Source organism: Pecten maximus, chromosome 11 (genome assembly GCF_902652985.1).
Source record: "Pecten maximus chromosome 11, xPecMax1.1, whole genome shotgun sequence".
Lineage (NCBI taxonomy): Eukaryota > Metazoa > Mollusca > Bivalvia > Pectinida > Pectinidae > Pecten > Pecten maximus.
Window position 1 is genome coordinate 40,839,189 of NC_047025.1, and position 24,480 is coordinate 40,863,668.

Consider the following 24,480-nt stretch of genomic DNA (forward strand, 5'->3'; position numbering starts at 1 on the left):
CAATAATGGCACCACTTACATGTTACCATAACTGCTGGACAAGATCCTGGAGGTCGGCAGACAGCAAACAAGATAAGCTAGTTTAACCAATTTTTACACTTTTTCAAGTATTGGTCTCCATATTGATCAAATGGGGAGAGCGGTTTGGGCAATCCATACCAACCCCAACCATCGATCAAAGCAGAGATATATGCAAATGATATTTTAAAATTGGTTAATATACAATAATAAAAAGTTTAACAAATAACAATACTAACTTTTGTACAGCCGCCCTGACGGTTGGGCCAATCCCTACCAGCCAGTCTATAGACTGTCACAAACTAGACTGTCACAAACTTAAAAGATATTAATTATTAAAATACAAGTTATAGACTAATACAAATAACAGTGGTGGTATAGAGTTGTTACTTGCAATCGAAAGACATGGGTTGTTGTAGACAAGTACACTTGTTAGTTTACGACAGACATGAATGACTCTGTAGGAGGTAAACCCATTGCCCGTATAGATCAGGAGGCTTAGTTGTTCGTGTAGAACGGCGGGGCTGAACCGCTTCAGGGCTCCATTGATCTACCTGTTCTGAGCTCTCCGAGTTCACGAAAGAACCACATTCTGACAAGGGCACATCAACAATTACTTGTATATCCGACTCCGGATCTGGTGTGATGATACTGCCCTCAGGCTCAAACGTGTCTGAACCCTGTTCGATTTCTCTACTGGGCTCAGAACGGTTTTGATTAGAGTCTGATGTCAGATCCTCTCGGTTCGTTCTCCTCCTAGTGGAACGTCTTAGGTGCTTAAGGGGAAGCAACTCGGTCTCCGTATCAGAGTCTGATGAGGATGTTAGGTCAGGGCTAACTAGCTGTTTGGTTGGCCCGATCTTTCGAACTGGCACCTTAGGGGGAACTTCCAATGGAATGGAGTTAAAAGGTAGCAACATGTTACGGTGCAAGGTACGACTCTTACCTCTTGACCCTTCATATGTCACCTTATACACAGGGATATCACTGTTGGGGATATTAATCACCACACAGGGTTCCTGCTCCCACCTGTCAGCTAGTTTGTTTTTCCCCTTCAGACCTACCTTCCTGACAAGGACTCGGTCTCCGACCTCTAACTTAGAATCTCGAACCTTCCGGTCATACCGTACTTTATTCTGTTGAGCATTCTTGTTAGCCTCATTCCGAGCAGCTTTATAAGCTACATCCATCCTATTCCGGAGTTTTCCGATATAGGAGCTCGGATTAACTGCACCCTGCTGACCAGGGTCAGTTCCTAAGAAAGCGTCCACCGATAACCTGGGGTGCCACCCAAACATAAGAAAGTGTGGAGAATACCCCGTGGCATCGTTTCGGGTTGCATTATAGGCCTGGACCATTGGTGCTACATAGGATCTCCAATCCTTTTTCTGGGACTCATCTAGGGTAGCTAGCATCCCTATGAGTGTTTTATTGAACCTCTCAGCTGAACCATTTCCCATGGGATGGTATGGAGTTGTTCTAGTTTTCTTAACCCCGGCCACTTTGCAAAGCTGCTTGATAACCTCGCTTTCAAAGTTACGGCCCTGATCACTATGGAGCCTTTCTGGGAAACTAAAGTACACTATGAACTTTTCATAGAGTGCTTTAGCTGTTGTGTAGGCTTTCTGGTTTTTACAGGGTATGGCTAGAGCATACCTAGTAAAGTGATCAGTGATTACTAGAACACTTTCTGACCCATCTGATGACCGTTCGAGACTCAGGAAGTCAATACAGACTAACTCCATCGGTCTCGACGTCTGTATAGGCACCAGCTCAGCTGTAGGTTTAGTTGGAGTTTTCCTTCTAATGCAGCGACCACAGGTCTCTACTTTCTTGTTTACATCTTTCTCCATCCCTGGCCAGTAAAAGTGTTGTCTTGCTAACCAAAGTGTTTTTTCTTTCCCCTGATGACCTACATCATCATGAACACCTTTAAGGGCGAGGGAATGATACTGTTTTGGCAGCACCAACTGTTTGGAATCCTGACCGTCAAGAGAAATGGTGCGAAATAGAACACCGTTCTGTAAACTCAATTTGTTCCAAGTTCTGAGTAATTTCTGGACATATGGAGTTTCTTCACTCAGCCGTTTCCCCCTGGGATGAAAACCAGTTCTCTTAAGGGCCAAAACCCTAGCAATATCTGAGTCTAACTTTTGTTGTTCTTTCCAGTCAACTGTAGCAAGTTTATCCGGCAATGCTGTACCCTCATTGGCCAAATGTGGCACAGAACTGTCAGTTATACTTTCCATTAATGGAGCTACAGTGACGGCTGACTGGCATATAGCCTTAACAACATCAGCTCCAACCTGAGATATGCGAGAGAGACCGTTCGCATCGGCGTTATTCTTCCCAGCCCGATATGACAGAGTGAAATTGTAATTGGCTAGAGCGGCAACCCACCTATGACCGGTGGCATCAAGCTTAGCTTTTCCCAACACATAAGTAAGCGGGTTATTGTCCGTCACAACTTCAAATGAATTACCATAGAGATAATCATGAAACTTATCTGTGACCGCCCACTTCAGTGCCAAAAACTCAAGCTTGTGTGCCGGGTAATTCCGCTCACTAGGCCGTAAACCACGACTTGCGTACGCAATAACCCTTTCGCCATCCTCATGTTTCTGATATAGCACAGCACCTAAACCTAGGATGCTAGCATCAGTGTGGAGGATGAATGGCTTAGAGAAATCAGCGTAAGCCAGAACTGGGGGATTCATCAGTTTTTCTTTCAGGGTATCAAAGGCGACCTGCTGGGATTCTCCCCAGACCCATTCTGCCTTTTTCTTAGGCTTTGCCTTTGATTTGACCTTTGGTTTGACCTTGGGTTTGACCTTTGACTTCTTATGTAGGTCATGACCCTGTAAAAGTAAATTCAGTGGCTGTACTATGGCAGCAAAATCTTTAATAAACCGCCTGTAGTACCCACCAAACCCTAAAAACTGACGAAGCTCCTTTACGTTCTGAGGTCGAGGCCAATTCTTTACTGCAGACACCTTTTCAGGGTCTGTAGCTATGCCCTCCTTAGACACTACATGTCCTAAATATGCCACAGATGTCTTAAAAAACTCGCACTTTAGTTTGAGGCCATGTTGTACAAGTCTGGCGAAAACAGATTCCAACCTTGTTAGATGTTCATCAAAGGTACGAGAGAATATGAGGATATCATCGAGAAAAATAAGACATTCTCTTAGATGCATATCCCCCATGCATTTTTCCATCATTCTTTGGAACGTAGCACCAGCACAACAGAGACCAAACCCCATTCTGTTGGTCTCCCAAAAACCAAGATTACCAACAGAAAAGGCAGTTTTCTCTTTATCACGCTCGTCCATCTCGATCTGCCAGTAGCCAGACCTTAAGTCTAACTTTGAGAAGTATTCCGAACCAATCAAAGTATCTACTGTGTCATCGAAACGTGGTAGCATGTATGCATCTTTGCGGGTACGCGAATTGAGCATACGGTAATCAATACAGAATCTTAATGAACCATCCTTCTTACGTACCAGAACAACGTTAGAAGAATAGGGACTGGTAGACTCTCTGATTACCCCCGCTTCTAGCATTTCTTTAACGTGCTGTCTGACCTCCTCGTACATACCAGGTGGTATCTTACGATACGGCTGTTTGAAAGGCCGTTCATCTAAAAGCTCAATTTTGTGCTTTACTAGGTCAGTACAACCAATATCAAAAGCATTGGTTGAAAATGCATGTTTCCAATTCCCAAGTACCTGATGTGCCCTTTCTAGCTGCTCTGCACTAAGGTTCTCTGTATTTAACTGAATACCAAGCTCCTCCGGCACTGATTTTGTAGACTCAGCAGGTGACAGATTAGATGCTAAATTATCTACACCCTGTACCTGATTAGCAGAACAAATCAATGATTTTGGTTGGATAATGATAGGCTTAGCCGTAACATTACAAATTTTTACTGGGATCTTGGTACTCGACATTTGATGTTTAAGTTTGAGAACTCGTGGGCAAACAGTATATTTAAGGTTGGAAATGTCAAGGTTGGTTTCAGTGACTATGTTGTCTACACCCGGATCTAAATTCCTTACCATACCGTTTACCACCGTAGACTCGTATGGGGCTACCCTTAGAGGTTTCTTGTTAAGGGACCTAACACCATATGAACATGAAATACTGTCTACGGCGGTTTTCCATTCAGTAGGGATTGTAAAGAAATCATCCGCTACAGAATCTTTAATAACCCTAATAACATTACTAACTAACAATACAGGGCACTGCATGTTGTAATCAGTATCGGGTACTACCAAAGCCAAAATGTTAAATTTTGCATTCCGCATAAACCTAAACCTAACAGTCTATCCAATATCTCTGTTTGGCCATTTATGCTACGTTCAGCCTCTGATTGGCCTACAGCAGAGACTGTAACTAGTTTGGGTTCTTCTTCTCACCTGACTTTTGACCAGAATTCTTAAAAAACTTTTTTTTCCGACCTTGACCCTGACCTTGACCTTGACCTTGATTAGGACCTTGACCTGACTTTTGACTGTTATGCGGTCTATGGCTATCAAGTTTTTTTAGGATCTCATCAAATTTGGTATCCATTTTATCCTCAAGAAGTTTCAATTTCTTTTCAAACTCTTTGGACAAATCAGCTGTACTTGTCTGCTGTTGATCGACCTCTACAGAGACAGCATGACTTTGACCTTTTCTCTTATCTTTATGCTGTGAAGTACTATTATCCGAACTACCAGCATTTGAGACTAAATTTAGTTCTTTTTCTACAGTCCTAATCTCTCTTAAGAGCTCCTCATAGCTGGTAACTATGTCATACTTATGACGCGTTTGGCTCTTAAGTTTATCTGAGTGCAGTGAGGTCCAGAACTTATGCCTCAGTAAGTCATTTTTTGCAGCCTTGTGTAATGACCCGTTATCTATAGCAGTCTGTAGTAGACTTTCAAGTCTGCACCCAAAGTTGGTGACTGACTCGTCTGGCTTTTGCTTAGAATTAAAAAACTCTTGCATGATCATGCCATGCGTCGACACATCACCGAACAGTGCATCTAATCTGGCTAAAATTTCCCTAGGAGAAGCCTTATCCCCCATGGTCACCAATACTCGGTGGGCTACACCTCTGAGTGACCGCCTTAGGGCTTGAACTAAGGAATTGGATGTAACCTCAGAATCGCTCATTAAGCAGCGAATCTCGTACCTCCAGTCCATATATAAAACATCCCCCTTCATGGGAGGATCCTCCCCTGAGAAAGAGGGTAATTTGGGTACCTGATGAGGACGAGTATAAAAACTAGCCTCATTGAAGGTGTGGTCACCAGGAGCAAGGGAACTTGTCCTTGACCTGGACTGTTTTATAGGTAGGTGTGGATTCACGCCGTCAGGTTTATCTGCAACAGGGACGACCACATAGTTGCCCATCCTCTGAAGCAGTACTATCATCTGCTCCTCTGAGAGATTAATCCCAGCAGACTCTTCAAACTTCACATGCTCACCACCCTTAGCTCTTACAGCTTGATCATCTTTCAAAGGTGGAGGTAAGTTCAATCCCTTGTCTGGCAAATCTGGCTTTTCTGCCATTGTTTACAATAAATGGGAAAATATATAATTAATGTTATAACTACTAAAGCTCACTGGCAATCCTCAAAGATCTTTAAGGTTAGACGCTTCATCCAATACCTAGCCAAAAGCTCGGTTGGATGGACACCGTCCTTGAACAATTCAAAGGCGACGGAACGCTTGCGCCCACGGCATGTATACCTAATGACGTCAAGGTGAAATCTTATAGAAGTGACGCCAACAGCCGCATTAACCTGATTAAGGTAAGTATTTAAAATACCTATCCGTCCCTCCAAAATCTTGTCCTGTCCTACGAACTGGTTTGGATCGGGATGACCCCTGGATTTATTCCATTGCACTATACTATATGGTGGAATTTCGAAAAAAATCAAGGTAACTTGGGGATATAAACTTGCCAAGTTCCTGACCAGGTCTACATTTGTCTGTACATACTTAGTACATTCCTCATCAGATGAGTGTGACAAACATATGAAGTTTCCTGATTTTGTGGTCAAATCACAGGTACCCAACCAGATATACAACACGACCTGTGCATGTTTACGTACCAAATTTGGCAGTTTCTGTCTCAGACAGTAATGCGCAAAGCTGAATTTACCTCCAGCTTGACACCAGAATTCTAGGTCATGCCCTAAATTCTTTATATATTGACGATACCTACTTAAGTAGAACCCCTTACTGCTAGACAAAAGGACTGGAAACTTGGACAATGCTACTGGAGGGTCAACAGCTTTATCTAAAAACTTGACTAACTTACCTTCACTCATCTGTAATACCAGAAGCCAAGGTATGAATATACACACGTACACTTACCTTACTCACCGGTGATGACAGTTAAGTATGAGGATGTTCTTATGCCAAGTTACGGTCATGATGAAGCACATGCAATGTAGGTGATAAAATCTCTAGATGATGATGATGATGATAATGTTGATAATGATGATAATGACCCCTGGTAAGCTGCAATAATAACACGAAATAAATCAAATAAAAAAACAACGAACAGTGTCCAAAAACATAGCTAAACCGCAAAACCTAACTGCACATATTTCACACTATATTAGAACAGTCAGTTTATGATTCGGAATGTTTCTCTGGAACGTCCGTAGATTGAGACAGCTGCATATAACACACAAACACATACATCATTAACACGGCTCTTCTAAGTCAATCGTCTCCCTAGAGCTACGTGAAACGACAGTCTCCTATTTCTGGATTCCCACAGAGTTGATTCTGTGGTTATTCTGCTCTACCGGAAGTACACAACCACGGCCTTGACCTTCTAACGTGGAACGGAAGTGGAACATCCTATTGTCAGGATTTCTGGTTTCTCCTGGACCGGACTCGTACCGCCAGCTCCGTTAGAGTCTAGCCTTTTAGCTTGTTAGCCCTGGTCTCCAAACGTTGGGCGCCATTTGTAACCGTTGCATAAATGGTATTCTTGGACTGATTAACCTTTCTTCTATTTGTGTCAGATTCAATTCTGGTGGCTTATTTGGAAAACCCATACCATTCTGCAGTGAACAAGATGGCATCTTGTGTGCGCGTATATTATTCATACACGTGTTACAGCACCATTCTGATTTGTCCTCACTCAAAATTCCTTGAAGACATTATTTCCCAATGACTGTTTGTTTGTCTTTATCGAAAACTCTGACAACACCATTGCGGAACCAGGTCTGGGTAGAGCATGAGCAAACAAATACAGGTCCTTGAGCCACAGCTTTCTTAAAATCTGTGATAACATTGTTTGCTTCGCTATCCAAGTGAACATTGTCTAGTAAACATTGTTTTTTGGCTTTACTGTTGGATTTACAATGACTAGAAGATTTTGGAAAGCAGGAATTGATTTTATTGTTGGTTTTTCTGCATTTGGGAGGGGACAGCATATCAGAATTTGAAGATGTTTTTCTTTTTTTTTGCTGTATGTTTGTATGGATTTCTAACACTGTCAAAAAAATCAATGTCCAAAAGTTCAATAGACCTGGCTCTTTTATGGAATTGTTGAGTTGTTCCGTGCATATTGTTCTCAATACCATTGCTCAGGTTTCCTACAGAATCAAAGTTGATAGCAACCCAAAATATGTTGCTTTTGAAGCGTAACTGGAGATGGTTCATTGCAATACTATTCATTTCATATTCAACCTTATCTAAACTTGTATTGGTTAATGACATGCATAATGCACGCAAAAAGCAACAAAGCTTGGAAAATGTTGACAATATGGAAAGAACACAATAGCCATTTGGGTTTGCAAGAGAAGTAGGTCCTCTAGAATGGGAATCGAAAACATAATAGATACCATTTGAATAGTTAATCACAATAGCACATGACTTAAATACAATGATAATGTTTGAACAAATTGCAAATGTAATATTTAAACTATTTTCCAAAGAATATCCAACACTAGATCTATAACCAATATTCATACAACTGTAACCGTTGGTGAAGAATTCAAGGAAACACCAGGTTCAGTAAATTGGTTCTTTATTATGCATAAAGACCTACAAAACATATAACATGGACGTAGTACATTGACCGGAACAATTACAATATATTTACGCGACAATAGTACACAACGCGACCACGGTTACAATTATGCAATAGAAATTTACATTTATATAAAATATACATGAAGACAGACTTACCAGGGCTAGCTACAATGTTGTCTGATCTGTCCAATGGCATGATGGAGAATGAACAGGGAGCGGGGAACAGGAATGATATGTGCAGGGAATAGGACGAAAAGTCAGTGCAACACTCTCATCCAATCGAACCTCTCTCATACGATGACGTTTGAGAAGAGTCCTTGCACGCACGGGACATACATGTAGTTGACACATGCATGTCCCGAGCGCCCAAGGGCTACACAACCAACAAAGTTTTTTTGTGCTTGCACAGGTACCTTGTTCTCCCAATTTGAACTCCTTTTGGTAGATCAGAAAAGAGAAGTAGCTCCTGAGAATCAACTAAATTTGATACAATAATCTTATAAATCCTGTCACCTTCATGCAAAATTTTGTCCAAATCACTCTGTATAAAATTAGCAACATTTTTCTGCTGTATATATGAGATAACAAGAGATCCCAGAGGGATCTTGGCGCCCACCATTGAATGATCTTCATAGGTTCCATGTCAGATTGATCTTTTCTCTACTTTTCCCTTCATTTTACTAATCTGTGCAAATTGAGACACCCCTCCAGTACTTTTCAAACAAGGGAATCCTAGCTATATAAGAAATTTGAGATTTAACGATGGCTGCTTGTTTGCCAGGATGTTTTCAGGACACACTGGTCCAAAAATGCAACACAAGGGACCAAGGGGAACCTGCATATGAAATTTGAGAAAGATCCCTTCAGTACTTTCTCAGAAATAGTGATAACAAACATCAATTGTCAAAATCCAAGATGGCTGCCTGTCAGCCATGTTGTTTTCAGATTGGTCTCAAAACGCAATAAGCATAACTAGGCACCAAGGGAAACTTACATATGAAATTTCAGAAAGATCCATTCAGTACTTTCTCAGAAATAGTGATAACAAATTTCAATTGTCAAAATCCAAGTATCTGCCTGTCGGCCATGTTGTTTTCTGATTGATCTCAAAACGTAATATGCATAACTAGGCACCAAGGGAAACCTACATATGAAATTTCAGAAAGATCCCCTATATACTTTCTCAGAAATAGTGATAACAAACTTCAATTGTCAAAATCCAAGATGGCTGCCTGTCGGCCATGTTGTTTTCCGATTGGTCTCAAAACGCAATATGCATAACAAGGCACCAAGGGGAACCTTCATATGAAATTTGAGAAAGATCCCTTCAGTACTTTCTCAGAAATAGCGATAACAAACTTCAATTGTCAAAATCCAAGATGGCTGCCTGTCGGCCATGTTGTTTTCTGATTGGTCTCAAAACGCAATATGCATAACTAGGCACCAAGGGGAACCTGCATATGAAATTTGAGAAAGATCCCTTCAGTACTTTCTCAGAAATAGCGATAACAAACTTCAATTGTCAAAATCCAAGATGGCTGCCTGTCGGCCATATTGTTTTCCGATTGGTCTCAAAACGCAATATGCATAACTAGGCACCAAGGGGAACCTGCATATGAAATTGGAGAAAGATCCCTTCAGTACTTTCTCAGAAATAGCAATAACAAACTTCAATTGTCAAAATCCAAGATGGCTGCCTGTCGGCCATGTTGTTTTCTGATTGGTCTCAAAACGCAATATGCATAACTAGGCACCAAGGGGAACCTGCATATGAAATTTGAGAAAGATCCCTTCAGTACTTTCTCAGAAATAGCGATAACAAACTTCAATTGTCAAAATCCAAGATGGCTGCCTGTCGGCCATGTTGTTTTCTGATTGGTCTCAAAATGCAATATGCATAACTAGGCACCAAGGGGAACCTACATATGAAATTTGAGAAAGATCCCTTCAGTACTTTCTGAGAAATAGCGATAACAAGAATTGTTTACGGACGGAGGGATGGACGGACGGACGGAGGGACGGACGGACCACGGACCACGGACGCAGGGCGATTTGAATAGCCCACCATCTGATGATGGTGGGCTAAAAACTAAGCAATTTGCCATACATTGTTTTCCCCTTGAAACATCAGAAAATGATGGATCACTTTGACAGAAGGAGGCCTTTACTACAGAATTTGGTACACAAGAAAGTGATTCCATTTTTGTTAATTCAATGTGAGCACTTGTTATGTATTGAAAGTTAAAAACAGACAAGTAGCAATTAAGTCCCAATTCACTCTAGATAAAACAAGCTTGCCAGACATTTTCCCCCTAAATTTCATAATGGGTAGTATTGCCCAAATCCTAGATTAACCCCTGTATAATACATAACTTTCCTGAAGAGCAGCAAGAGCTTTGAAAGCACTAGAAAGTTTGTTGTTAAGTTTTGTTTGTTTTATTTATGTACCTGTATGTTTACCTTTGAATTAAAATGAAAAATGTACATATTAATAGAAATCTATTAAATACCTTCTATTCATACTACTTTTATATATGGAAAACAAGACAAGAGTAAAATATAAATCTGCAAGAGTGACAAACAAATATATAGTCAAAGAAGGATCAATTTAAATTGACAAAAGCAAAGACTGTATTTGAAATATGATTGAGGCATCAATCATTGTTTTTACACAGTTCATTATTATAACCTGTGAAGCTCTTTTTTTTCTTAGCATTTGTTGGGATTGATGTGTATAAATATTGTGCATAACTTGACCATGCATTGCTATCAAACATTATATCAGTAGGAAATTTAAAGATGAATACATATTCATAGGAAATCAACAAGAATGTGAAATAAGTTTACATTTTAACACCACAATGTGATTTAGTAGTATCCCAGGCTGTTTAAATACAAGCATTCATGAAAATTAATAGCTCATCAATATTTTATCTGAAATATGATATAATTAATATAAATTTTGCACAATCATGTTCTCATTTTATTTCCCTATGATAGTTACCAAAGTGTGTCTAAATGTCAGACATTGTTTGTATTCTTAAACATGTAAGTGTTAAATCCAGCATTGATTGTAATTCTAATAGATGTAAATATGAGACATGATTACAGTTCTCAAGCATGTAAATCTGAGACACAGATTTTAATAATGAAGCATGTTAATCTCTGACAATGATTGCAATTCTTGTAAATCCCAAGTACGACAATCTGGGACATAGAGTAAGCATGTAAATCTCAAGATATTGATTGTATTTCTCAAGCATGTCAATCTCTCAAACATTTATACAAGTGTATTTCTAAGATGTAAATCTGAGACACAGATTTTAATAATCAGACATATAAAAATCTCAGGCATTAGTTGTAATTCTCAATGCAAGTATGTTAATCTCAGACATAGGTTGTAATTCTCAAGCATTTTAATCTCAGACATTAGTTGTAATTCTCAAGTATGTAAATCTCAGGCATTAGTTGTAATTCTCAAGTATGTAAATCTCAGGCATTGGTTGTAATTCTCAAGTATGTAAATCTCAGACAGTGGTTGTAATTCTCAAGTATGTAAATCTCAGACAGTGGTTGTAATTCTCAAGTATGTAAATCTCAGACAGTGGTTGTAATTCTCAAGCATTTTAATCTCAGACATTAGTTGTAATTCTCAAGTATGTAAATCTCAGACATAGGTTGTAATTCTCAAGTATGTAAATCTCAGACAGTGGTTGTAATTCTCAAGTATGTAAATCTCAGACAGTGGTTGTAATTCTCAAGCATTTTAATCTCAGACATTAGTTGTAATTCTCAAGTATGTAAATCTCAGACATAGGTTGTAATTCTCAAGTATGTAAATCTCAGACAGTGGTTGTAATTCTCAAGTATGTAAATCTCAGACAGTGGTTGTAATTCTCAAGCATTTTAATCTCAGACATTAGTTGTAATTCTCAAGTATGTAAATCTCAGACATAGGTTGTAATTCTCAAGTATGTAAATCTCAGACAGTGGTTGTAATTCTCAAGTATGTAAATCTCAGACAGTGGTTGTAATTCTCAAGCATTTTAATCTCAGACATTAGTTGTAATTCTCAAGTATGTAAATCTCTGACATAGGTTGTAATTCTCAAGTATGTAAATCTCAGACAGTGGTTGTAATTCTCAAGTATGTAAATCTCAGGCATTAGTTGTAATTCTCAAGTATGTAAATCTCAGGCATTGGTTGTAATTCTCAAGTATGTAATCTCAGACAGTGGTTGTAATTCTCAAGTATTTTAATCTCAGACATTAGTTGTAATTCTCAAGCATTTTAATCTCAGACATTGGTTGTACTTCTCAAAGTGTGTAAATCTCAGGCATTGGGTGTAATTCTCAAGTATGTAAATCTCAGGCAGTGGTTGTAATTCTCAAGTATTTTAATCTCACACATTGGTTGTACCTCTCAAAGTGTGTAAATCTCAGGCATTGGGTTTAAATCTCAGGCAGTGGTTGTAATTCTCAAGTATGTAAATCTCAGGCAGTGGTTGTAATTCTTAAGTATATATGTAAATCTCAGACATTGGGTGTAAATCTCAAGTATGTAAATCTCAGACATTTGGTGTAATTCTCAAGTGTGTAAATCTAATTCTCATGCATAGGTTGTAATTGTAATCAAAGATATTTGGTCGTTCTAAATGGTCAATTACGTGAAAATCTCGCGCTATCAAGCATGGCAGTAACATTCATCAGACAAACAAACAACTACGCATGCGTAGGCGTCACCTATCGATGGGCCAAAACTCCCAAATCTCCGAACATCAAATCCATTATAATCACGCAGTTATCGATACCGAAATGTGACAATGTTCGTTTGAATAGTTAATGTGTAAATAGACAACTGCGCATGCGTAAGGGCCCGACTGTGTTATTATTCTTTTAAAAGATTTATTACCTATTCATGTTTCAGAATGCAACGAATTTTCAGAAATGGACAATAAATTCTTCATGGTGTGATGTCAATGGATAAGGATTTGCAGCAAACAAATACACAATCCCTATAAAATAGGTCTAACGTTAGATCTAAGTGAGCTCTCGTTCAGTCGTTCAAGATTTATATTTGTTTTTACTTTAATACACTACAGAATTGTTTGATCATTAATATAAATCAAAGTACTGAAAGTACTGTAGGAGGCGTTAGTCAGATGTAAAAGGAGATATTTGAAATAAAGCTAGAATACAGATTAAACTGATATCAACATGACTAAACATTTCCACTTAAGTGTGTCAAACCAACCGGACATAATGATTTTCACAGTCCTGATGAATGTAATGGTTTAGACTGTTCCGATGTACATAATGGTTTTAACCATCTTAAAAGTTGCAAACCTACTTCTAAAAGTAGTTAAACATTTCTTATTTCAATCAAACCTTTACTTAAAAAGTCAAACATTTTAATTTTTTTTCAAATCAACTTCTACTTAGGTACATGTCATAAACATTCATACTTTAAACCATCTTTTATACTTAAGTAGTTCAAAATTTGCTTATATTTTATAGGCCTGGGTATTAGAAATGTCGAAACAATATGATATGCATTTCGATAAGTTATAACAATACACGATATGTATTGAAAATACAGGGAGTGCCTGCTACTTTTTTTGTTGAAAGTGTGCAATGTCTTTCAATATCTTGTAAACAAAATTGTTTATTCCTTTCTATTTTGATCTTAGAATAATATCAAAATTAGATTGACGGCTTTTAAAAGTTATTACACTTTTTTTTTCAACAAAGACCTCATTTTTAAGGACAATTATTTAAAAATTAGATATCAATTCCATCTATTTTAATAGATCCAATGGCAATATTAACAACAAGAGGCCCAGAGGGCCTGTATCGCTCACCTGGTTTCATGAGATATGAAACAAGAATGATGCTGAAGTATATTTGTCGCTGGTATTGCTATGTCAATATATATCATAAGCATTTTATATGTACATTGGTTTTATTTCAGTACTGAAAATTCAAAAAAGTGCATTAATCCGCGACCTCAGAGGGATGCTACCAAACAAATGTGAGTGATAACCATTGCTTAGTTTCAGAGAAGAACTTGTTTAGACAAATTGACCCCTTTTGACCCTTTTGGGTCGGCCACATCATTTGTACAATTTCAAATTCCTACCCCAAGGTGATGCTACCAGTAAAATATGAGATATCCATTGCTTGGTTCCAGAGAAGAAGTCAATTATATGAATATAGCCCGATTGACCACATTTGGCCCCACCCCTCGGGCCCCTAGGGGGTCAGCCCCATCATTTGTACAATTTTGAATCCCCACCCCATAATGATGCTACCAGGCAAATACGAGTGATAGCCATTGCTTGGTTTCAGAGAAGAAGTCAATTATATGAATATAGCCCGATTGACCACATTTGGCCCCACTCCTCAGGCCCCTAGGGGGTCAGCCCCATCATTTGTACAATTTTGAATCCCCACCCCATAATGATGCTACCAGGCAAATAGGAGAGATAGCCATTGCTTGGTTTCAGAGAAGAAGTCTTTTATTGGTTTCAGAGAAGAAGTCTTTTATATCAATATAGCCGGATTTACCACATTTGGCCCCGCCCCTCAGGCACCTGGGGGGTCAGCCCCTTCATTTGTACAATTTTGAATCCCCACCCCATAGTGATGCTACCTGGCAAATATGAGCGATAGCCATTGCTTGGTTTCAGAGAAGAAGTCGTTTATATCAATATAGTCAAATTGACCCCTTTTGGCCCCACCCCAGAGGCCCCCAGGGGGTCAGCTCCATCATTTGTACAATTTTGAGTCCCCTACCCATAGGGATGCTTCTGACCAAATTTGTTCAAATTCTGATCAGCGGTTATGAAGAAGAAGTCAAATAAGTCAATTGTTGACGGACGGACGGACGACGGACACCACGGTATGGCATAAGCTCACCTTGGTCCTTTGGACCAGGTGAGCTAATAAACTGTGATTTGTGATTTGTTGCTTTTTAATTTACCACCAAGATGTAGATAATAGCCTAGTAGCTATAGGTACTGTATATAAATATACAGCGTTTTACATGCAAAATATTGAAGAAAACTTTCATATTTGATATCAATTCAATATGATTGTATAAGGCCCTTGGGGTGAGGAAAGAACCCTGGGCCTATTTTTACATCAGGATTGTGTTCATCTCTTGGTGTCCAGCAAGATTATGGAGTTGGGATCTGAATGGTTTCACAGATAAAACAAGAGGCCCAGAGGGCCTGTATCGCTCACCTGGTTTTATGAGATATGAAACAAGAATGATGCTTAAGTTTATTTGTCAATATATCATAAGCATTTTATATGGGTACATGTACATTGGTTTATTGTTATTCTAAAAATGTCAATTTAGCGAAATTGACCTCTTTTGGTCCCATCCTTCAGCCCCCGGGAGGTTAACCCCAACATTCGTACAATTTTGAATACCCACCCCATAACCATGCTACCATACGAATGTAGGTTTTATACCAAATTGTGCAATTAATCCATGAAATGAAATTGACTTTGGTTACAACCCCATAGGGATTGCTACCACACCAATGTGAGTTATATCCATAACTTAGTTTCAGAGAAACCAATTGACCCCTTTTGACCCTGCCCCCCGGGGTCAACCCCACCATTTTTACAATTTTGAATCCCTACCCAAAAGGATGCTACCAGTCAAGTATGAGCTATATCGATTGCTTAGTTTCAGAGAAGAAGTTATTTATGTCAATTGAGCAAAATTGACCCCTTTTGAGCCAACAATTGAATTGCAATTTATGGATAATTTTTGATTTTGGCAAGAAAACATTCTTTAAAGGGGATGTCTGCATCATTTTTAATAATTTGCCCTTGAAACTTCGCACACACCTTCATAAGAGCCGGTTCTTTAAAATGTGAATGAAGGTCAAGGTCAGAGAGATAAACTCAATATTAGTAGCCAGTCACACATGTTACATGTATCTGTTTGCCAAATATCCAGCCTTCGTGTGTATGTGCAGTTTTGGGTCATTTTTTTTCATTTTGGTAGGAATTTCTTTTTTAAAGTGCTATATCTGCATCATTTTGATTATTTGACCTTGATACATTGCACACACCTTTAAAGGGGCTGATTCTTTAAAATGTGACCCAAATTAATGATTTTGAAAGAACTTTGAATTTTCTTCATCATTTGACCCCCATGACCTTGAATGAAGGTCAAGGTCAAATATAAGTATAACATTTGTAGCCAGCCATACGTTATCGATGTGCCAAACATCAAGCCTTCATGTGTATATTATAGATAAAAGAGCAGAAACCTTTATTCTGCAATTTTGGATTATTTTTTAATTTTGGCTGGAGGAAATAGCTTTATAATTCTTTTCCAAGTGCCATATCTTTCTGCCATATTTTTATCTGATGACAATAAAATATGCACATTCTGTTTCAGTGGACTATGTTCTTTCATATGAAATGAAAAAAATAATCAATTTAAGATTTTTATTTTTGACATTCGAACCCATAACAAGTCGTTGGCCTTGACATTCTCTGACAATATATCATTGAAAAAAGTTTGCCCTAACTACGTGCTAACCAATTTCCAATGAAAATGAAACAAATTATGCTAAAATATGTGTGATGAGTTTCCTATATAAACTATAGTAAAATGTATCCTCTCCCCAGGGAGAATGAGACACATAGGGGGCCATGAAATTAACAATTTTTATAAAACAGCTTAAGAACCTTTTGTACACCATTCTGCGATATCTTGGTCTTAAGAAGAAGACAGACGCATGACGACAGATCAAATTATAATGGTGTATATTATGAGCTGAATGTCAAAGGATTGTAAACTCTGTACAAATTGTATTATATTATCAGGCAGTCAGCCTAAATGTATGTTTCATATCTACCATATTAGAAGTTTGATGTTTTGTACGATATATATATATACTTAATTTTTACACATACATTACAATGTAAAGGAGTTAGCTACTTTCATAAATTAAGATGTTTTTTCTAGAGTTTACTAGGCCAGATGAAATATGATCATGAGCAATCAGTATGGTAAATATGAGATTTGATAAAATGCCTCTCGTAGTCAACCACTCATGATCACTCAACTTCTTTTTGTAGGAGTCAATATTATATGTAGGAGAATTAAACTGTCGCGATGTCTGTTGCACATAAGTACAAAGAAATACATTATCACTTAAGCTGAAAAAATTCACACTTAAGTAGCAATAACACATAACAGTCAAAAACCCAATATATGTTATCAGTGATAAGAAACAGTACTTATAAGCATTTTTGGCAATTTATCCTGAAACAGCTATAGCCTTCCATATTTGACATCCCACAGATTGTTGCTTGTATATATATATATAGTTTTAAAGGTCAACATTCGAAAAAACCTAAATGGTTATGCATGAATTCATAATGAATAGAATTATTGACAAAAAAGTTTCATTTATTTTCACACTTTCTGGAGACCAATAAGGAGATTGATGATCATTTTAAGGGATTTGTTCGTGACATGAAAATCAAACATTTTAATGAAATTTCAAAAGCAAATATAGATTTATTTTGAAAGTTATGAGGAATATTGATATTTGAGAAAGTCTTATATTATATGGATTTTATATCGATTGCCAATAGATATACATGTATTTATCATTTTACATGAAAACAACAAAAAAATGTACTAATAGGTTAAAATGCAATTGGTATACATTTTGTTAATCTACAATTACTTTGTATTTTTAAATATTCTATGTTATACAAACATTTCACAGCTTGGTGCATACAAATGTATATATATATTACATGAAAACATTTGATATAATCGTGAGCTGAATAATATATAAATAAGACAAGCTGGTTCAATAATAATTTAGCATTTTCATATATATTATGAGTGCGAGTAGCTACTGCAGTTAACCTTATCACAAAAATCCAGATTCTGTATATTGTCTCTGTCGGGGAAGGTACAGCACAAATGACCACCACGACATATATGTGCCAGTTTTCTTAGTTTTAAAAAATAAACGATCGAATTCCATCACGCCATCACGTAGGTCTACCGATTCATAGATTTGAAACACAGGGACTTCGATCAGTTATCGCAGTAATCCGAAGGGTTCTGGTGTTGATATCGCCTTAAAGCTGATTAAAGTCTGCATATAGTATATAGCAAGATCGTCAGAAAATTCGGACTATGATTGCAGTAGATATTGTGATTTTGTGGTCTGGCCAGGCTTGAACAACTTATCGTAAACAGTTTCGTCGTAAATAAACAAACGCTTATTTCAGTGGGTCAACAGATTTAAATTTGTAAGCAACTTGCCTTTAATTCATGATGATAGATATTAATTTCTAGCGACAAACATCACACTTTGATGCTTCGTGTGAAGCCCGTGTCCACGTGCCTCCATTTTGACAGAGTGCCCGCTCACGTAATCAGACGGAACACGTGATCGCTAAATATCGGACCAAATCTCATAAAATCTCGTGAACAAACTACCAAGTTGTAAACAAAAGAAATGTTGTTAGCCAAAACCTGGAGGGTATTATGAAAATCGGGAATTTGTTTGCGCTTGGTTGTTATGCCGTCTTTATTCCTAGTAGTTAAACAAGTGTCCTCTGTAAGGTAACGTCAGAATCTCGCAGTTATCTCCCTTCAATCAGTATTTTCGATATAGATTTGCAAAAATCGATGCAGGTGTAGATATTTACAAGACATTATTCTTATTGTTTATTCAAAATAGTTCCTGAAATGTTCAAAACATTATCAGCATAGTTAATACATTTCTGTGCACATCTTCTTTGAATGACGGACTACAATGACGTGCCTCATACTTGGAACATTACCCCTAGCTAGTTACAGAAATTACCACCAGAGGTCTAAAATTCTGGGCTTCCGCCGAAGAGAAATTTATACTGAATATACCTTTTTTCATGTAATAGCACTTTATTTGTAGTCTTGATAGTTTTCATAAATGTATATATTGTTCAACTACATCATATATGAACCGAAAGAAACTACAAAATGAACTGTGAAAGGAAATATAACGAAAATGAAAGTGAGAGATTGTGACGTCACAACTCGTAGGTGATTATAATATGGCAGGCGTAAACACCTCCATAAAAAGAAAAAGAAATTAGTTCATCACGATCATATTTTGGAAAAATAGGCCCATGGAATGAAAGAAATATCTATTAATATCCTCCCTTACGTGACCTTACCCCAGTTTTTCCCATGCAGTGAAGGACGCACATTCAAACGATGACTCATGCATGATGACTCATCGCACGTCATTTAGAGGGGGGAAATGGCACAACACGAATTCAAATGATAATTGCAATGATTATAATGTAACGTTTCGGTTGTTGCACCATTTGTTACATAAATTATGGATCCTTTTGTATTAACTCTACCACAGTACAAAGAACAGAGAGTTGAAATAAAGTTCAATATTTAATTGGATCAAGTTTATAATTTATAATATGTACAAAATACTACGTCCAGCTCTCACACAACTTCATGAGTTAAAGTATTTTAGAAATCCCCAGCATCTCCTGTTATATAGTATTAGTATTGAAATATACAGTGTTCCAGATTTGGAACATTGTTCCGAATCTGGAATCTGTTCCGAAATTGGAACATTTGCTCAAAGACTATAGAAATATGATTTATATTTATCTGGATAAAATATTCGTTTTAGATTATGACCAAACTCACCAATGAGTCAAATGAAGCCATTACTTCTGTTTAACAATGGTTCTGACTGAGTGGTCGTCTGACAGAGTGGTCGTCTGATAGAGTGGTCGTCTGGCAGAGTGGTCGTCTGACAGAGTGGTAAAGATGCCGAGAATTTCTGCCTTTTATACCCTTATCGAATGCGCCCTCGCGCATACTATGTTTGAAACTCCCGCACTTTTACGTCACTTCCGGTTCACATACGCTATAGAAAAACATGATGGCGACCGCCATACGAGACGTGTTTACCGGAGATATAAACCACAACAGCGTGTCTATTAAGACTTAACGTCAAGGTATGATTAAATACTAAATTGAGATACTCTTACAACCAAAGATCGTCAACTTCCATGCTCGCACTTATTCTAAAGGCAAATACAACTCTTTCATTCCAACATTCTCATCTCGCATGGATCGACATTTTACCGCCAATATTCAAACTATTTTCCTCGACCACACGATGATGCTTATTTTTGAGGTACGTTACAATAAACAAAATGCATGAATAGGAGTTTGTCTTATCTTGATTTTGTTGTAGATGATCGGTTTTCTTGCCTCTCGATTATGCAACGCAGTATCTCATCCAATATGGCGGAATGGAAAAGCGGTAAATTTGAACACGCATTCTGATTGGTTAAACAAATTTCTATAACCAATCAGAATGCGTGTTCAAATTTACCACGGCTGACACAACATGGCTACTCAAGGGGAAAATCTGCTATCAGTATGCATAAAAAGTCCCGGGGCCGTCGATAGGGTGCTCGTATACATAAAGTAAGTGTATGTAATAGTTGTATTCGGTGATCTGATGAAGCGTACCTCTTGATTAACCCGTGGACTTCGTATTTAAAGCTATGTCCAATAGAGTCAAAGTGTGGTGACCCCGATACGTCAACTTGTCCGACTAAACAAAATCGAGGGGATTTCGAAGTTTCACACCCGATTTCGTAAACTAATATCGAGAAATCGACAACATGTTATGGCTTATTTTAAAGATTGACCATTTCTCTTCAATTTAAGTCCTACTTCGAAAACATCCACCCAATACAACCGAAGCTACGGTACTTAGAAATAAATAGGCTACATCAGATTTCAAGCCTGGGGGAGTTCAGAACCTTTCTCATTTATTTGTACTCTATATGTTATTATTTTATAAAACGAGTCAGGCACTTGTGGCTGCTGCTATAATGTGAGGCACGCCTCCCATAAAAACTACAACAGTTGTTCATAACTACATAAAGGCTGTTAGATTTGAGTCCAAGACAATTCTGTAGATGAACTCATTTTCAAGTTCAAATGAGAATGTACTTTCTTCTGAACTGCACTTCTATTTCTATTTTATTTTCTGCTGAGCTTGTGAAGAACTATTCCTTGGTGTGGAAGGGGGCAGCTGAAAAAGCTCAGAGAACAATTCTTTCCAATGGATTTATTGGCTCATAAAGACCTAGGGTCATCTGTGTTATCCTCAAGGACAAAACCAAGACAGCACAAGACACATAAACCACCCCCGGTATTTAGAGATTTATCCAAACACTTCAAATATTACACTGAGGAGGTGTGATCCGTTACTTAACAGATCTTTACCTAAGTATGTTTGATCTGTTACTTTACAGATTCTAACCTAAGAATGTGCGGTTCGCTACTTTACAGATTTTTACCTCAGCATGTGTGATCTTGCATTACGATGCTAATCTTGAGAATGTGTGATCTGGTGCTTTACAGATTTTAACCTGAGAATGTGTGATCCGTTACTTAACAGATTTTAACCTGAGAATGTGTGATCCGTTACTTAACAGATTTTAACCTGAGAATGTGTGATCCGTTACTTAACAGATTTTAACCTGAGAATGTGTGATCCGTTACTTTACAGATTTTAACCTGAGAATGTGTGATCCGTTACTTTACAGATTTTAACCTGAGAATGTGTGATCCGTTACTTTACAGATTTTAACCTGAGAATGTGTGATCCGTTACTTTACAGATTTTACCTAAGAATGTGTGATCCGTAACTTTACAAATTTTTCCTAAGAATGTGCGATCCGTTACTTTACAGATTTTAACCTGAGAATGTGTGATCCGTTACTTTACAGATTTTACCTAAGAATGTGTGATCTGTTACTTTACAGATTTTAACCTGAGAATGTTTGATCCGTTACTTTACAGATTTTAACCTGAGAATGTGTGATCCGTTACTTTACGATGTTAATCTGAGAATGTGTGATCCGTTACTTTACAGATTTTTCCTAAGAATGTGCGATCTGTTACTTTACAGATTTTAACCTGAGAATGTGTGATCCGTTACTTTACGATGTTTATCTGAGAATGTGTGATCGGTTACTTTACGATGTTAATCTGAGAATGTGTGATCCGTTACTTTACTATGTTAATCTGAGAATGTGTGATCCGTTACTTTACGATGTTAATCTGAGAATGTGTGATCCGTTACTTTACGATGTTAATCTGAGAGTGTGTGATCCGTTACTTTACGATGTTAATCTGAGAATGTGTGATCTGTTACTTTACAGATTTTAACCTGAGAATGTGTGATACAATGCAAATAAGAGTTATTACAGCCACTTCATGTCGATATGCTCCATGTTAGATCATTGGATCAAAGCAGTACTCACCGTTTCTGTGCTCCAGCGTGTGGTTTGTGTAGTAACTGGTCCAGAGTAGGCCCATCTTGACCGAGGGGATCCTCCGGGATCATGAAGTTGTCCCCAGCAAAGGTGAACATCAGCAACCTACAGTCAAAAATTGTATCAGTAAATGTCCATTAAAAATTATGGAGACATAGTGTCACATAGTCAGTGTTGTATTAAATTATGTTATTCAATTTAAAGTTTGAATATGCATGAATAATGCACAATAACATCTTCTTTGTAATATATCTTTTATTATTATTATTTTTATTTTTACATTCAACAAAGATATCAAGTAGAATCCGGAACTCTCTACAAACCGGCTTCATTTTGTGGTCCCAAAGGTGTCCGGTTTGGACAGATTGCACTGTATTACCAAACACAATATAGCCTTGGGACTTATTGCTGGAAGTTAAATTCTCTGTATATGAAAACCAGCAAGTTTTTTCTAAACATTCTGCAAATGAACAAAAAATCCCTTGACTGGATAATGATCATTAATTGACTTGGAGTAAGCCATGGACTCCATATCTTGGAAATTTAAGTACCACCATGGTAACTTTTCATTTGCAAGTTTAATCAAGATGTCTTTAATGGTTGAGAAGTTTTATGGTCTGGACAAAAATTCATCATCCGAAGGCGAAACGTACGATGTCAAAAGTCTGGACAAAAATTCATCATCCGAAGGCGAAACGTAACGATGTCAAAAGTAATTACATGTATTTCATTGAAATATTTTCAAGACTTATTTACTTAGAAATTATATTCCTTTCCAAACAGTATAAAATTGCAACAGGAACTTCCATTCCAAGAAATATCATATAAGCTGCAAGTGTCTCACCTGTCCTCCACTAAGATTCTCCAGCTTGCCTTCTCCTTCATTAAGTCTCGGTATTGATCATTAGAAACAACCACACCATCCTCCCTCTCAGCTAGCTCCAGCACAAATCTATAATGTGCAATTTTATATCTCACTTGTCAAAGCAGTATAAATGGACTGATCTCTTCACAAAATTGTTTTCAACATCAGAATTGTCCCCATTTTGAGACAGGGACATGGATGTGTAGGGGCAGGGATCATGATGGTGGTAATTGGCTATAGGATTTTGGAATCTCAGCAAATCTTAAGTCCTTATGAAGGTGCTTTAAATATGCACTATTAGGGTTGAAATTCTATCATCTAGTTTGTGTCTCCCTACAGATCTAAATACAAGGGCCCAATGGGCCCAAATCGCTCACCTGCAATGCAGTGATCTTTTCATATATGGATCCTGCAGTTATTTGAAAGCATGCTACAGGACCAATATAATGTCTCTCTGCACTTTGGCTTTTCAATAAAAGTCATTTAAAGATTTAAGCATACTTGATCGACGTGACCTTGAATGAAGGTCAAGGTCATTCATTTGAACAAACTTGGTAGCCCTTCACCCCAGCATGCTACAGACCCAATATCAACTCCCTGGGACTCTTGGTTATTGAGAAGAAGTTGTTTAAAGATTTTAGCCTTTTTGACCCCTGTGACCTTGAATGAAGGTCAAGGTCATTCATTTGAACAAACTTGGTAGCCCTTTACCCCAGCATGCTACAGACCCAATATCAACTCTCTGGGACTCTTGGTTATTGAGAAGAAGTCGTTTAAAGATTTTAGCCTTTTTGACTCCTGTGACCTTGAATGAAAGTCAAGGTCATTCATTTGAACAAACTTGGTAGCTCTTTACCCAGCATGCTACAGGCCAAATATTAGGTCTCTGGGACTGTTGGTTATCGAGAAGAAGTCGTTTAAAGATTTTAGCCTTTTTGGCCCCTGTGACCTTGAATGAAGGTCAAGGCCATTCATTTGAACAAACTAGGTAGCCCTTCATCCCAGCATGCTACAGACCCAATATCAACTCCCTGGGACTCTTGGTTATTGAGAAGAAGTTGTTTAAAGATTTTAGCCTTTTTGACCCCTGTGACCTTGAATGAAGGTCAAGGTCATTCATTTGAACAAACTTGGTAGCCCTTTACCCCAGCATGCTACAGACCCAATATCAACTCTCTGGGA

The 24,480-nt window shown here is 37.9% G+C and overlaps 1 protein-coding gene across 1 annotated transcript in view; it reads right to left on the reverse strand.

Moving 5' to 3' along the window:
• Positions 1-24,480, reverse strand: part of LOC117338610 — a 50,509-nt gene that overhangs the window by 20,179 nt on the left and 5,850 nt on the right. The window contains 2 exon segments of the mRNA XM_033899968.1: positions 22,422-22,538; positions 23,278-23,385. Of these exon segments, the coding sequence (XP_033755859.1) occupies positions 22,422-22,538; positions 23,278-23,385 (225 nt within the window).